The 16,276-nt window shown below is 40.7% G+C and overlaps 1 protein-coding gene across 1 annotated transcript in view; it reads right to left on the reverse strand.

Annotated features, from left to right (window-relative positions):
• The window catches only part of WNT2 (Wnt family member 2), a 118,036-nt gene that overhangs the window by 80,101 nt on the left and 21,659 nt on the right, over nucleotides 1–16,276 (reverse strand). The window contains exon 2 of the mRNA XM_089672095.1: nucleotides 15,696–15,931. Coding sequence (XP_089528221.1) covers nucleotides 15,696–15,931 — 236 coding nt within the window. The remainder of the gene's footprint in view (nucleotides 1–15,695; nucleotides 15,932–16,276) is intronic.

A 16,276-nucleotide genomic window follows, 5' to 3' on the forward strand; every position in this document is an offset into this window, starting at 1 on the left:
GCTATAAAAAATATATCGTAAACTCAAAGTTAGTCATAAATTTAAGCCAAAATGTATTCTGCTACATGTTTTTGGTAAAAAAAATCCCAATAAGTGTATATTGATTGCTTTGTGTGAAAGTTATAGCGTCTACAAACTATGGTATAGATACTGTAATTTATGCCTTTTTTTGCTATACAGCGCTGCACTAACTCAAATGATAATTGCGCGGTCATGCAATGCTGCACCCAAACGAAAATTACGTCCTTTTTTTCACACAAATAGAGCTTTCTTTTGGTGGTATTTGATCACCTGTGCACTTTTTATTTTTTGCGCTATAAACAAAAAAACCACAAAAATTTTGAAAAAAAACAATATTTTCTACTTTCAGCTATAAAAAATATATCGTAAACTCAAAGTTAGTCATAAATTTAAGCCAAAATGTATTCTGCTACATGTTTTTGGTAAAAAAAATCCCGTGCATTAGCGGGCAAACTGGCGCTATCTAGGAGGGGCGCTAACACTATCGGAAGTCACCAGTGACACTAATACAGTGATCAGTAAAAATCTGTTCACTGTAATCAATGACACTGGTGACAGGGCAGTGAAGGGGTTAACTGGGGGGGGGAGGGGGGCGATCAAGGGGTTAAATGGGATTTCTGTGCGCTAGCGGGCAAACTGGCGCTATCTGGGAGGGGCGCTAACACTATCGGAAGTCGCCAGCGACACTGATACGGTGATCAGTAAAAATCGGTTCACTGATCAGTGACACTGGTGACAGGGCAGTGAATGGGTTAACTGGGGGGGGGGGATTAAGGGGTTAAATGGGATTACTGGTGTACTAGCGGGCAATCTGGCGCTATCTGGGAGGGGCGCTAACTCTATCGGAAGTCGCCAGCGACACTGATACAGTGATCAGTAAAAATTGGTTCACTGATCAGTGACACTGGTGACAGGGCAGTGCAGGGGTTAACTGGGGGGGGCGATCAAGGGGTTAAACGGGATTACTGGTGTACTGGCGGGCAAACTGGCGCTATCTGGGAGGGGCGCTAACGCTATCGGAAGTCGCCAGCGACACTGATACAGTGATCAGTAAAAATTGGTTCACTGATCAGTGACACTGGTGACAGGGCAGTGCAGGGGTTAACTGGGGGGGGGGGCGATCAAGGGGTTAAACGGGATTACTGGTGTACTGGCGGGCAAACTGGCGCTATCTGGGAGGGGCGCTAACTCTATCGGAAGTCGCCAGCGACACTGATACAGTGATCAGTAAAAATTGGTTCACTGATCAGTGACACTGGGTGACAGGCAGTGAAGGGTTTAACTGGAGGGGGGGGGCGATCAAGGGGTTAAACGGGATTACTGGTGTACTGGCGGGCAATCTGGCGCTATCTGGGAGGGGCGCTAACTCTATCGGAAGTCGCCAGCGACACTGATACAGTGATCAGTAAAAATTGGTTCACTGATCAGTGACACTGGGTGACAGGGCAGTGAAGGGGTTAACTGGAGGGGGGGGGCGATCAAGGGGTTAAACGGGATTACTGGTGTACTGGCGGGCAATCTGGCGCTATCTGGGAGGGGCGCTAACTCTATCGGAAGTCGCCAGCGACACTGATCAGTAAAAATCGCTTCACTGATCAGTAACACTGGTGACAGGGCAGTGAAGGGTTAACTGGAGGGGGGGGGGCGATCAGGGGGTTAAATGTGTCCTAGAGTGTTCTAACTGTAGTGTAGTGCTTGTGTACTCACTTTTTGGATGTCTTCTTCTCTGTCTGGAACGGAATGTGTCCAGGCAGAGAAGAATGACATCATATCCTGCCCTGTGTGTATGTCAACACAGGACAGGATAGGACAGGGACCGATCATGTGATTTCAGCCAGAAATCACTGGCTGAAATCTAATGATTGATCCCTCCTGGATCAAATAGTGTCACCCGCGGGTCGGTGGGAGCGCGCGCGCGCCCCCTGCCGGCGAAAGTGTCGGGAGCGCGGAACCCGTTTTTAAACGTGGTTTTGCGCTCCACTGCCGCCCTGCACACGTATATACACAGTGGCAGGGCGGCAAGCGGTTAAAGAATAGAAAAAGATAGATGTTGCAATATATCGCCAACGTGTTTTATCCATGCCTAGAAGACTTGGTGCTGTCTTACAAATCATAGAGGTCATACAAAATACTAGATCTAGTAGTTTTTGTTGTGGGGTTTATTAATTTTTGCATCAACTAATTTGAGTAAAACTGAAGACTTTGTAATCTAAGTTATATTATTAACCTAACATTCATGTAATGAGCTAAACAAAAGTTCTATAAAACTCAGTTTTGTCAAAATTTTGGAAATTATTCTTGTGTTCATTGAGATATCAATTATAATAATTCAAAAGGGGTGTACTAATTTATGCTGAGCACTGTATATATAGATATATACATACATGATACATTGGGGTCGATTTACTAAAACTGGAGAGTGCAAAATCTGGTGCAGCTTTGCACAGAAACCAAACATCCATTTTTTGTCAATACTTAATTGAACAAGCTGATGTTAGAAGCTAATTGGCTACCATGCACAGCTGCACCAGATTTTGTATCTTCATGTTTTATTAAATCAACACCTTTGTATTATGATTTCTGCATTTTGCTGTTTTGTTTCAAAGGTTTTTGTCTTTATCGTTTGCAACGGTTCTATTAGTATCCACTTGTGTATTGATTTTTGTCATCTGTTTGTTATCAAGTGATCTTTTTTATATTGAGATGACAGGCAGAATGGATTTGTTATAACTAAGTGCTAGGGTAGTGTGAAGCACGTCAACAACTCATCTCCCCTGCTTACTGTGATTGCTGAGTGTTTTCAACAAGGTACAATAAAGGTGCTATATTGGAGTGTGGCTGTCTAGAGTTCTTATTCAGTTTATGCTGCACAGCTGTGAGTCGAGCCAGCACCTAAGAAGTGTGATTGATGGAGTGGACTGACCTGGAGCCGTGTACATCTTTGCTGTAGTGACATCACCAATTTTAGCTCCAACTCTCCTGCTTAGAACACACACTGCAAATATACAATTGAGGTTTTAGGCACAGAAGTGCCTCGGCATTCTCATACACCAAGAGAGTGTACTGCTATTTTACTAGAGGAAGACAAAGGTCATTATTTTTAAGGGCACTGATTTGGCACCATTATAACTTCAAACTTTTCCCTATAACATAGCAAAATTTCACATGTAGCACCCCCCCCCCCCCCCGATAGGTGCTAGGTTAGGTAAATTCAGTTCTGGGCTCACTGTAATCAGTGTGGCTACATGTAATTGTTTAGGTCTGCTCTGTGTTTCATAGGCTGCAGGTTTGATGACTAATCCTGTACTCTAGAATTTTCTGTGTGGTTCTGGAACATAGGTGAGGAGCAAGGCAAATCTTCAGCAAGTATATTTATATTGTCAATTCCTATGGGAGGCTGCACAGATGGTTGCTCTGAAGGTGTATAAATAGTCTGAGACCTGTTTTTTTTGTCCCTGAGATCATCACAAACTAAGGGGGCTAACTGCCCCCTGGAAAAGTCTGCCATGTGTCTGCTGTTCTTTGATGTCCAAACTGGACTAGCTGGGGAGGCTTAGTTTGCTGAAAGTGGCTGAAGCTGACTAAGGGGTTGTTGTCTGAGGATCTAGTCTAGTATTCTCTGGAAGTATGTGCCTGGAAGATTGGAAGGAGGAAACCAATCATATGAGGACACTCATATGGTGTGAGGGATACTAGAGACTGTGTGCTGTTGCTACCCTTATGGTGTTATAGAATCAGCTGTGTTCAAAGGGGACATTATGTTTGGTGTCCTGAAGAGCTTGCTCTATTTAATTCTTAGTGAAAGGACTCTGCTCAGATTTCCCAAGTTGATACTACAAGACCACAATTTACTTGGCTCATAGTTCTACAGAAGATATTGTCCTCTAGTTTGAACATGATTTTGGAGTAACCCTATTCTTATCCAAGTTGCCCAAAAATAAAAGTCTCGATTCAGACAAAAGTATACTATATATGTACATAACCAAGTTGTGAATACTTGAAAAATAGACTGTGTTAAAATCTGGTTTGTACTTGCTGAGATTTGCCCAAGTCCTAAATAAGCAAATGAACTCCCCTGGCAAATTGTCCCTGCATGAGTCATGACTAGTCTCTCATGAGAGGAAGGAAGGGATTATGTTAACTGGCATCCTCAGCATCCCTGTTACAAGGTTTCTATACTGGTGCCACAGATCATCTACTTACTATATGCAAAGCATCTGCAAGTTGACAAACAGGCAAGAACAGTCTAATGATGTTAAGAGGATGCAAATATATAATTTTTTATGTTTCAGACTTGCAAGTCACAGAATACACACTGAAGAAAGCATAGACACATTTGCATAGGAGTTACTGTTACAAGTGTGGACCCCAAACATCAGAAAATAAATGTGGGAGATTAAGAGAACAGTTTAAAAATAAAATGTTTCACAGAGTTCTTTATATACTTCAGGTTCTTTGTGACCAGGAATACAATAAAATTCAAAAGAAGTTACCCCCTTCAGTTTACCTCAAAAACTTTCAGCTAACAATGGTCACTCATGAATAACAACCAACATATTTTACAGACATGGAAAACCGCCAGCTCAGGACATAGCAAAGGAAATGTAGGTCTCTCTGGCTTTCCTCTTGATGCCATATTTATTATGTAGTTAAACTAAAACTGGCTATACATTATTAGATTTTTTTGTTCTTACATTTGTCCAGATTCCTCCATCAAGCTTACATGGATGGACAAATCCCCCCTGCTAGGCTACCGAACTCTGAATTACTGGCTTTGGAACCTTGCTTGAAACTGATTTTATTACAAGTGTACTAATGGTGACCCAATGGGGCAAAACAATGATATATGGGCTGCTTCCATATGCCGAAGAACTATCACAGAAGCTTCGCTATGCGAATACGTTTGAGCCGAAGAATCGAAGCACCACACTGGAGTTTTTGAGTCCAAAATGTAGGATTTTATTCCAAACAAGTGCATTTGCCAATGTGTTTCGGGGCCATACAACTCTTCCTTCATCTGGGCTTCGAAAAAGATGTATTAACTCTGGATGGTGATAAAAAAAAGTACTGCAAATCTGCAAGAAACTCAGTAGTGTTCAGCAGCTGATTGATAGCGTCAACCAGCTGTTGAACATGCCCAAGTTCCCTACAGATTCACAGTACTTTTTATCACCACCCAGAGTCCATACCATCTTTCTTTAAGAACTGATGATGAGGGAGTTGTTTGGCACCTTAAACATGGTTTTTGCACTTAAAATAAGTCAGGAATAAAATCCTGCTTTTTGAACTCTAAAACTTCAGTGTGGAGCTTTGTTTCTTAAGACTATTGTATTATGACAATCGCTGCCAGCAGATGATTGGATACATCTGTTGTTCAGCCAACAACTTTCTGCCAGTCTCCTTTGATTTTTCAGTTGAAAGATGTAGAATTAGAGAAGGCGAACAGAACCACTCATGAAGTAAACTGAAATTCGAACAGTGTATGGCCAGTTTTAAACATTAGCATGCAAAAGCTGGTAAGAGGTCAACTTAAAGGAAGGGAAGCTAAAATTATGATTAAAAATTATGTAAATGCAACATTTTCATATTCCTGATATGTACTTGCTGTACCATGTACTTGCATGAAAAGTATCCTTTTCCTCTTTGTATTGCTTCCTTTGTGTGAAATCCCTGGAGCTCCTGCCAGTCCCTCTGCTTTCCCATCAAAAATTGACGACACTAAGCCGAAGAACACACCATGGTAATATCTTCAACTATGCTGGGAACTCCATACACTCTCCTCCAATGATCAGACTTGTCCCCTGCACAGGCTTTCACTGGGAAGTTCAGTGTACTGTGTTTTCTCCGCCCCTAGCTCTTATGAGAACAAGGGGTATGTAATCACTTATGATATATATATATATATATATATATATATATATATACACACACACACACATATACACACACAAATGTTTTGCTTTTCATTTCTATTTTAAACTGATTTTTTGTATTTTTGCTGTCACTCACTGGTTCCAGTATGGTCTCTATCCTTTGAATACAAACTTCAAATTTGAACAGATTCAGACTGCATCTACAGGACTTACTTTCTGGTTCACTGCCTTTATCTATGGAGATGCAAAAAGCTCTGTAGCCAGCTAATGCTAGGGAAAAGAACCTCTCTTAATTTTTGTTACTCTTTGAGACCTCATTGGGGAAAGTTCCCATCACATCCAGTTAGGTTGGGTCACAATGTTGTCACCTGGGCAGAAAATGTGGTAAAACCCAACAGGAACACAGACAGCATTAAAAAGCTAACTGGAGTAGTAGCTTTCCCCTACTCTACCTTTTTTAAAAAAATGTTTTTATCCCTGTTGGAAAAATTTCCTCACGCTCTCTTCTGTTGACATGTTGTCACTGGGACAGGAAATGAGGTGAAAATCTCTCCAAGAGGCCCACAGACAGCAGTAAAACTGACAGATCTGACTGATAGAAGTTTGTTTGAAAAGTTTGTAGTTTTGGATAGATAAAGATTTTATTTTATTTATATATATATATATATATATATATATATATATATATATACATACACACATGCATACATACACACACACACACTGTATACACTTTATCACGTGTTAAATAATTGACCTCTCTATTAAAGATATTTTAGCAGACGCTGCTAAAACATCAGATTCTGTAATACTTTTCAGATTTAAGTACTTGTACTTCTCAAGTTTGCGATGGCCAAGGAAAATGTAAAGTCACTCCAGAAAATACTTGGGTGGGGTAAAGACCAGTGAAAGGATTTATTTTTGCATGCACAATCCTGAAAACAGCCTGCACAAGACACTGTCCAAATATTCAATTTGATGCATTATCCAAAACTATAGCTCATATCGAATACTGGAAATTTGAGCGTTAAGGAAAAAATATACCTGCACAAATGATGTGTTATGTGATTACTGGATTTTCAGAACTAAAGTGAACAAATAGCTCACAATCTCTTAAGAAAAGAGCATACATACATGCCCATATGTGTGTGTATGAATCATTACTGTTATAAATATTAAAAAGAAAACCAAATACCCTCCTAAATTCACTGTATAAGAATAAGATTAAGCAATTAAGCAAAGGGCAACAATTTCATCCTGCTGAAGAACTGTCAATTTGATTCACCAAATGTTAAATTTGATACCACGTGCTATACAGTACATCAAGAAACACAAAAAAAGAACATCTGTTTTTATTTTAGCAGTTATTGCCATAATCCACTGAAAATGTTACATTTTGCTGGATGAAACAATGACTGTATAGTTTACCTTAACACATACATAAAAATATATATTCATATGTTTTAGATTTATAAACACAGAAATTTTTCTTGTAACTCTGCCATGTTGCCAAGCACTGTATTACATAGTAATATACATTCTCTATGTGACAAAATTACTTTATGCCTAATCTACAACATCCACAGCTACTGTTGTCAACAGACCTAGTTCTTAAAGTGATAGTGAAGTCTGCTCTGCAACTTTTATCTACACGTAAACTTATAATAAAGCTTATCTGTAGGTAAAATTAATATCTCCTAAATGTGCACCGAGATATTCTAGTGAGCAGCAGCCGCTGATGTCATCAGTGTATGCGCTCTGAAGGAATGCCATATTCACGAGACCATTCAAATGCCCAGAGCCCGCAAACTCGGAAAGAAGGCCGGATGAAAATGGACTCCCTGTCAGCGGTGACAGGGCGTTACTGGAGGGATCCATTCTATAGGTAAGTCTGACATAATGTGCTAGTAAGCAGTGCATACTAGCACATTACGGCTTAAAAGAAGGGGTTTACATTTTTATTTCACTACAGTTTTCCTTCCTACACACATTTTTTTTTTTCGGGCATCAAAAACCTGGGTGCCAGGTTTTGGCACATGGCTTTCAGCACAAAAACTATGTCCCTCCACAAGCCCTGACCCACAGCCACTAGACATTCACATACTGGCCCATAGTCTCTAGACATTTATATATTGACACATAGCCCCTAGACATTCTCTTTTGGCAGGAAGGGGCAGTCATAGTTTTGGCTAAAATATTAAAAAATAATCTTACTCATGACTGGTAAAGTTTATTAAAAGGATAAAACATTTAATTTAATTTTGGACATGGAGCAGAAAGTGGTTGATCTGTGTCCCCGCTAGGAAGGTTCACCTCATGTTGACCATTGTTGCCGAGACAGAAAATGAGGGGAAATCCTACATTTTACAGTTATCATTGAGCACGGGGTGAGGGGAAATCTTACAATGGGGACAAATGTTCTGTTAGCAACTGGCTAAGATTGGAATTCCTCCCACTTCAGGTTGGGTCTCTAAGCCAGGAAGCGAAAGAAAATCAACAGGGCACAGACAGCAATGAAACAACCCAACAAGGTTTTAATCCTTTCCTACTCTATCCAAAGCAAACCAACTGCCCTCCACCCTATAGCAGAAGTACTGTTATAGGGCGGCACGGCTGCGCAAAATCATGTATATATACCACTATTGGCTGCTGGGGATGTCAATCACTGGGTCCCAGACGGGACTCGGTTATCGTCGGCAGGGCTGAGAGGGGCGTGATCAATGTGAAAACAACACAGATCTCTCTCTCCTGTCAACATGGACATGCTGCTTTATATCTCTCTGCACAGCAGAGAGATACAAAGCAGCATGTCTCCCAAGTAAAACAGCACACAGTGAAAAACACACACAATAGACTTTTTGATCGCCCCAGATGTTAACCACTTCCTGCCCAGTGTCATTAGTACAGTGTCACTGCTTTTTATTAGCACTGATCGCTCTATTAGTGTCACTGGAGATGTCAGTGGTAGTTAGTCAGTTCCTACCCAGTTTCAGAATGCCCATCACAGTCTCGCAGTCCTTACTAGTATAAAAAAATATATACCGCCATTTGTAGATGCTATAACTTTCATGTGAATTAATATACACTTATTGAGATTATTTTTAGCAAAGACATGTAGCAGAATACATTTTGGCCTAAATTTATAAAGAAATTTTATTTTTTTATTTTTTTCATTGGATATGTTTTATAGCAAAACGTGAAAAATATTGTTTTTTTTTTCAAAATTGTCAGTCTATTTTTGTTTACAGCGGAAAAAATATAAAACAAAGAGGTGATGAAATACCACCGAAAGAAAGCTATATTTGTGGGAAAAAAAATTACATAAATTTAATTTATGTACAGCATTGCATGATTGTGCAATTGTCAGTTAAAATAACGCAGTGCCGTATCACAAAAAATGGCCTGGTCAGGAAGGGGGGGGGGGGTAAATCCTCTGGAGGGCAAGTGGTAAAAAAGTTTTGGCTTTACATACACTTCAAATCTATTAGGGCCCATTCACAGAGCAGCATGCACTACTACATGGGAGGCAGCAGTGCCGATGCACTGAAGACACCGCTTCACACTGATTAGGTATTTTGTGCAAACTTTATTGAAAATTCATTTAATTATGCTCTATTGGCTGTAGTGTGGTGTGATGCAGTGGATAGCATTGCACCATGTTGCACTGAAAAAAAATAAGTACTGTATTAACTCAAAGGTAACAGAAATGCATTTACTGCTTTTACTAACTTATCAACATACACTGATAACCCATAACGTTATGACCATCCACCTAATATTGAGTAGGTCCCCCCTTTTGCCATTAAAACAGCCCCTCTTTTTTTGCCAAAACAGGCCAGACTGTCGAGGCATGGACGCCACTAGACTTATGAAGGTATGCTGTGGTATCTAGCACAAAACCATCAGTAGAAGTTGAATTCCTGTAAATTGCGAGGTGGGTATCCATGGACTGGAGTTGTTTTTCCAGCACAACCCACAGATGCTCAATTGGATTGAGATCTGGAGAAAGTGGAGGCCAAGTCAACACCTCATACTCATTGCTGTGTTTCTAAAACCAGTCTTGCAATTATTATACAGGATTTATATAGTGCCTACAGTTTGTTCAGCGCTTTACAATATAAAATGGCACAATACAATTACAATACAGTTCAATACAGAAGAAATAGGAGGGTGCTGCTCATTGAGCTTAAAATCTAAAAGGAAGGGGAAGTGGTACAAAAGGTGATTGTACTTGAGGCAATCCATAAGATCACCCCCTGCAGCTCTGGGGCAGGATGCATTATCCAGCTGAAAGAGGCCACTGCCATCAGGGAATACTGTTTCTATTAGGAGGTGTAATTGGTCAGCAACATGGTTTAGGTAAATGGTATGTATCAAGTAACATGAATGGTTCCCAGCAGAACATTGGCCAAAAGATCACACTGCCTCCACTGGCTTGCCTACATCCCATACTGCATCCCGGTGCCATTTCTTCCCCAGGTAAGTGACACACACGCAACCAGCCATTCACGTGGTGTAAAAGAAATCGTGATTCAATCAGGCTAGGCCACCTTTTTCCATTATTATAATCACCCAACTCAGTGCTGCAGACATCCAGTACCCCAAAAATGTGCAATTTTGCTGCAGCCATTAAAAATACCCAAAATATGTAACATAATATAGTAATAAAAAAGATGCTGCGAACATAAAATGTGCGTTATATCAAATAGGCCCCACTGTAAAAACCAAAGTGACCAGGTGTATGACAAATAAAGGATTGACTAATCTTTAATAGTTTAAATAAACTTCTCAAATTAGTTCATTCTCTCCACCATGAATACAAAGTGCTCCACTGCTCAAACACTTGTCCCCAGCAGACTAGGACTTACCAGACAACAATGCCATTCTTTTTACAGACTGGAATATAAAACGTATACAGATGACTTCTATCTAATATGGCTTCTTTTTCTGTCTCTCCTCTCTTGTGGAACTCCCCATGTAATGAACAAGAAAGAAAAAAGGGACTCCAGTAGTATAAAACCGTTTAACTAAAAAGTGCTTTATTTATATTAAAAACACACTCACAAGAAACTGAAACAATCCAGCATTAATCAAGTAACTCAGCCTGCATGATGTATTGTGCCAAAAGGAAAATTAAACAGTGGTCTTGGTCTCACCCGATATCCACTGTGTCACTTCCAATATGTCACTTCAGGCACCAACGCTGACGTTACATCTGGTTGCCGCTCAACCAGTGCAACCAACGTTTCATCTCTTCCGACTTTGTCAAGGGGATCCTACACTACACTATTGGGGTCCCTTTTTTTTTCTTGTTCATCATATGAGGATTTCCACAAGACAAGAGAGACAGGACTGGAAGCCACATTAGATGGAAGGCATCGGTATATGCTTTATATGCCAATCTGTAAAAAGAGAAGCATTGTTGTCTGGTACGTCCTGGTCTGCTGGGAAGAGGTGTTTGAGCACTGGAGCACTTTCTATTCACAATGGAGATATTGAACTATTTTGAGAAGTTTAACCTTTTACAGGATGGACTAATCTTTATTTAAGCACTGGAGCACTTTTTATTCACGGTGGAAAGACTGAACTTTTGAGTTTACTTAGACCTGTGTCAGGATGGAGTAATCTTTAGTTGTCATACACCTGGTCACTCTGTTTTTTTACAGTGGTGCTTATTTAATATAATGCACATTTTATGTTTGCAGTGCCTTTTTTATTGCTATATTGTGTTACATCTTCTTCCATTGCTCTGTGGTCCAGGCCTGATGCTCATGTGCCCATTGTTGGCTCCTTTGGCTGTGGACGTGGATCAGCATGGGCACCCTGACTGGTTTGTGACTATGCAGTCCCATACACAACAAACTGCAATGCCCATTTTTTCTGCTTTCAACACATCAGCTTCAGGGAGAACATGTATACTTGCTGCCTAATATATCCATCTAACTTTCAGATGCCATGGTAATGTGATATTCAGTGTTATTCACTTAACATGTCAGTGGTCATAAAGTTATGGCTGTTCGGTGTATAGACCCAATAAATAAATTTGCTCGCTCTGAGGGACTGCAACATTTTAAAGTCAAGTGATCAAATGAGATGAGATACGAATTATGGCCTGCACTTTCCAATGGATGGCAAGAAAGCAGATCCTTTAAAGATAACCATGTGGAAGAAGCAGAGCCTGGCTGGGGACATGCGGTTGTTGGCAGGCCACATATCAAATATCTTGGAGGAACAGGGACAGGTAAGTATAAGGGGAATTTCTGGGAAAGAAGGGGGGTGTTTAAATATGTTTACTATTCATTTAAGTGAATGCATATAAGGGAAACACATAAAGACATTTTTTACCCCAAACATTGAATGCAGAACTTGTGTTTCTTGTTCTCCAGAAGGATGGAGTCATCTTTGTACAGACAGTATTCAGGGTCAGCACATTAACTTTCTGGACTGAGATGCTGGCTCGCGTGTGGCACAATAGTGTAAATGCTGATGCATGCACAGTTCTTGGCTGTATTTACAAATGTCTGACTAAAGATCTGCCCCAGCTGCAGTCTTTCACCTTGCAGTCTGATCACAAGGGGAGAGACTGGGGAAATGCTTCCTTCACTCTTCAGCAAACTGACCACCTCATCTGAGTTTAGGCAATGTCATATCACTGGAGTTTACAGACTGCATTTGCATGATAAAATGTGCAGCTTTGTTAAAAATAATACATTTGTTCCGGTATATAGTGTTATGTCCAGAATTTATTCACGCAGCCTTGAAACATTACTGAAGGGTTCACTTTAACTCAGCGTCTAGCCCCTAACTACCTCCTTGTTCAATGTGTTCCTCTTTACTCTGAGAGGAAACACGTTAATGCACAGAAATCTATACCTCTAAATTATTTGTTTGCAAGAAACTTTGTGACCAGCTAGGTCATAGTGGCAGAGGTGGAATATGAAATGCTATGATGGAAAAGAAGTTCTAGCTTCATAGTTACACAGTTAATCTGTCTGAAAAAAGACAAAATTCCATCCAGTTCAACCATTAAAAAAAAAAAGTTATAATCCTACACCCAGAGTTGATCCAGAGGAAGGCAACCCCCCCCCCCCCCAGCAAAGCATGATCCAATAGGCTCCTGCAGGGGAAAAAAAATCCTTCCTAATCAACCGAGAGGCAATCGGAAATTCCCTGGACCAACTATACCTATAAATGTTAGTATCCAGTTATATACTGTGTATCCAAGAAAGAATCCAGGCCTTTTTTAAAGCAATCCACTGAGCTGTCTAGAACCAACTTATCAGGTACCTAGTGATGGAGGCCAATGGAGAGAGCACTTCCCTTGCGGCTAAGGTACAGACTCCCCTGAGAGTGGGACAGCGGGAGTCAGGCCCAAAATGGCACAGGTCGCCTGTAGGAGTGCTTGTTGGTGGTCCACCCAGGAGCACAGCTGATGCACAGAAATGAGGTCTGCAGACAGGTGGCACCTGTGCGAGGTATGCAAGCCCTTCCTGGAATAGAGGATTACTGGATAGCCGGTTCAAGCCAAGGTCAGATACCAGGTGGGAATCAGAGCAGATGTAGTCAGATAGGATAGCCGAGGTCATACACCGAGGAGCGAGAGAGTATCCGTTAGCCAAGGTCAGATCAGGGGTTAAGCAGAGTAGACAGGTCCAAAAGCAAGCCGAGTCGGTAAGAGGAAGTCACAGGTCACGATAACACAGGAAACAGGAACCAGGTACGGGGAACTAGAGATCATCCAGCAACTTGAGGGAGTGAAGAGCCTCCTTATAAAGGCCGTTTGGTGCCAAAACTGGGCTTGGTGCGTGTATTTCTACGGCCATGTAGGGTACTGGCGGAAATGCCCGGTCTTCCAGGACTTCTGCTGTGGATAGGACCCTGACACAACTCTTGAGGGAGTCTATTCCACATTTTCGCAGTTCTCACTTCTCACTGTGAAGAAATCTTTTCGTGTTCTTTTCCTCCAGACATAAAGAGTGCCTGCTTGACCTCTGTGATGACCTCAGGGTGAACAACTCTACACTGAGTTCACTATATGAACCACTGATGCATTTATACATGTTGATCATATCCCCCCTTAATCGCCTCTTCTCAAGAGAGAATAAATTCAGTTCCTCTAATCTTTCCTCCTAGCTGATCTCCTTCATGCCTCTTATCAGTTTGGTTGCTCTTCTCTGTACTTTCTCCAGTTCCCCAATGTTCTTTTCGTGAATTGGTGCCCAAAACTGAACTGCATATTCCAGATGAGGTATTACTAATGATTTGTACAGGGGTGAAATGATATATCTCTCTCTGCAGTCTATACTTCTTTTAATACAAGAGAGGATTTTAATCGCTTTAGAAACCCCAGCTTGGCATTGCATGCCATTATTAAGCTTGTGATGTACCAGAACGCCTAGATCCTTCTCCACCATTGATTCCCCAAGTTGTACCCTGACAATATATATGATGCATGCATATTCTTAGCCCCCAAGTGCATAACCTTACATTTATCAACATTAAACCTCATTTGCCACATAGTTGCCCAATTAAACAGTGCATTGAGGTCGGCTTGTAAGTTAGAGACATCCTGTAAGGACGTTATTCCACTGCACAGCTTGGTGTCATCTGCAAAGACTGAAATGGTATTTATAATCCCAGACCCTATATTGTTTATAAATATATTAAAAAGTAAGGGTCCCACCACTGAACCTTGGGGTACACCACTTACAACCCTAGACCATTCAGAGTATGAATCATTAACCACTACTCTCTGAATACAATCTTTTAGCCAGTTTTTAGCCAAAATCCAAGTATACTACGTCCACTGCCACCCCTCTGTGCAAGGTTTTGCTCACCTCCTCATAAAAAGAAATCAGATTTTTTTGACAACTTCTGTCTTTTATGAATCCATGCTGTCTGTTGCTTGAATTTTGTTTTTCCAGCAAGAACTCATCTATGTGGTCTTTTGTTAAACTCTCCAGTATCTTCCCAACTATGGAAGTTAACAGGTCTATAATTACTTGGTAAAGATTTTGACCCATTTTTAAATATTGGCACCATATTGGCCTTACGCCAATCGAGTGGTACTATGCCAGTCAGTAAAGAGTCCCTAAAAATTAGAAACAATGGCTTTGAAATGACAGAGCTCAATTTTTTAAGGACCCCTGGGTGTATGCCATCCAGTCCAGGTGCTTTATTCACCTTTATTCTGTCTAAATATTTTTGGATCATGTCAATTGTGAGCCAATGTGGATAATCTGGAGCTGTGTCAATACCATGCCCATTATGGACAAGAGCTCCACCGTGCTTCTTTGTATACACAGAACTGAAGAAGGTATTTAATACATTTGCCTTCTCTTTGTCCCCACTCACCCACTCTAGATTATTTTGTAAAGGGCATACATGCTCAAACTAGATCTTTTTACTATTTATATATTTAGCTTCATTAGAATAATCTCTGTAACACTCCTATAAATTATATAAGTTGAACTCCAGCCTTACTTTCAGTTTTACACAGTTGTACCGACTCCTTTATCCTGAAATTACTTACTCCAATTTCATTGCACATTGTGAGTCTCTCACAGAGAGCTAACATTAGAAGCTGCAGCTCATCTAATTTCTGGCTGGAAGGATGACCAGCATCATCTAGGCATTTGCAGCCTCCACGCCTGCATTTCAGGCCATGTCAGAATTACATTCCTATCTCTGCTCGAAGGCATCTCTGCTGCTGGTCCCCCACCCCCAACCAACCACCCCCCAAGTCATGATCTGCCTACATTGCAAGGAGAACACAAATATACAACATATCAAAATACTTACTGCGTAAAATTAATTTTCCAAATAAGCTTTGGTCTCGTTCATGTGTCTTGCAGTTCCATCGGTGATGTCGAAACTGATGCTGACATTCTGCTGTCCACTCACGCACTCCCAAACCAATCACATGCATAATTTCAGGGTAACGTTGACAAAGCTGCCTCTGGCGGGTCACCAAACCTGGAACATTATTGCACATAACACGGGAAGAGGTTGAAGAAGACCCAACAGCTCCCATGTACCTTGAGAAAACAAAAAAAATGTATAACTACTTTTCAGATTTACTTCCTAATGATTAAAGTGAATCAGATTATATGAACATTCAAAAATATATACAGTACATTTTCATCGTACAGTACAGGACATTAGACTTGTATTTATAGATCATGAGTTATATGCAGGCTATCTTCAGGTGATTGGACACTGGTAAAAAATTTGTTAGAGCTGCCCCAAGTACACACTTATATAATCGCACCCACACCGTCAGATTCAGGTTTTTTGCTAGTGTCCTTAGATGATGCATGTATTCTCCTCTGAAGAACCATATTTCTGTTTTTAGAAGACCTCACATGTAAGGTTGCAAGTGT

The sequence above is a fragment of the Staurois parvus genome, unplaced genomic scaffold, assembly GCF_062004578.1.
Source record: "Staurois parvus isolate SC_StPar_1 unplaced genomic scaffold, SC_StPar_1.0 ptg000120l, whole genome shotgun sequence".
Lineage (NCBI taxonomy): Eukaryota > Metazoa > Chordata > Amphibia > Anura > Ranidae > Staurois > Staurois parvus.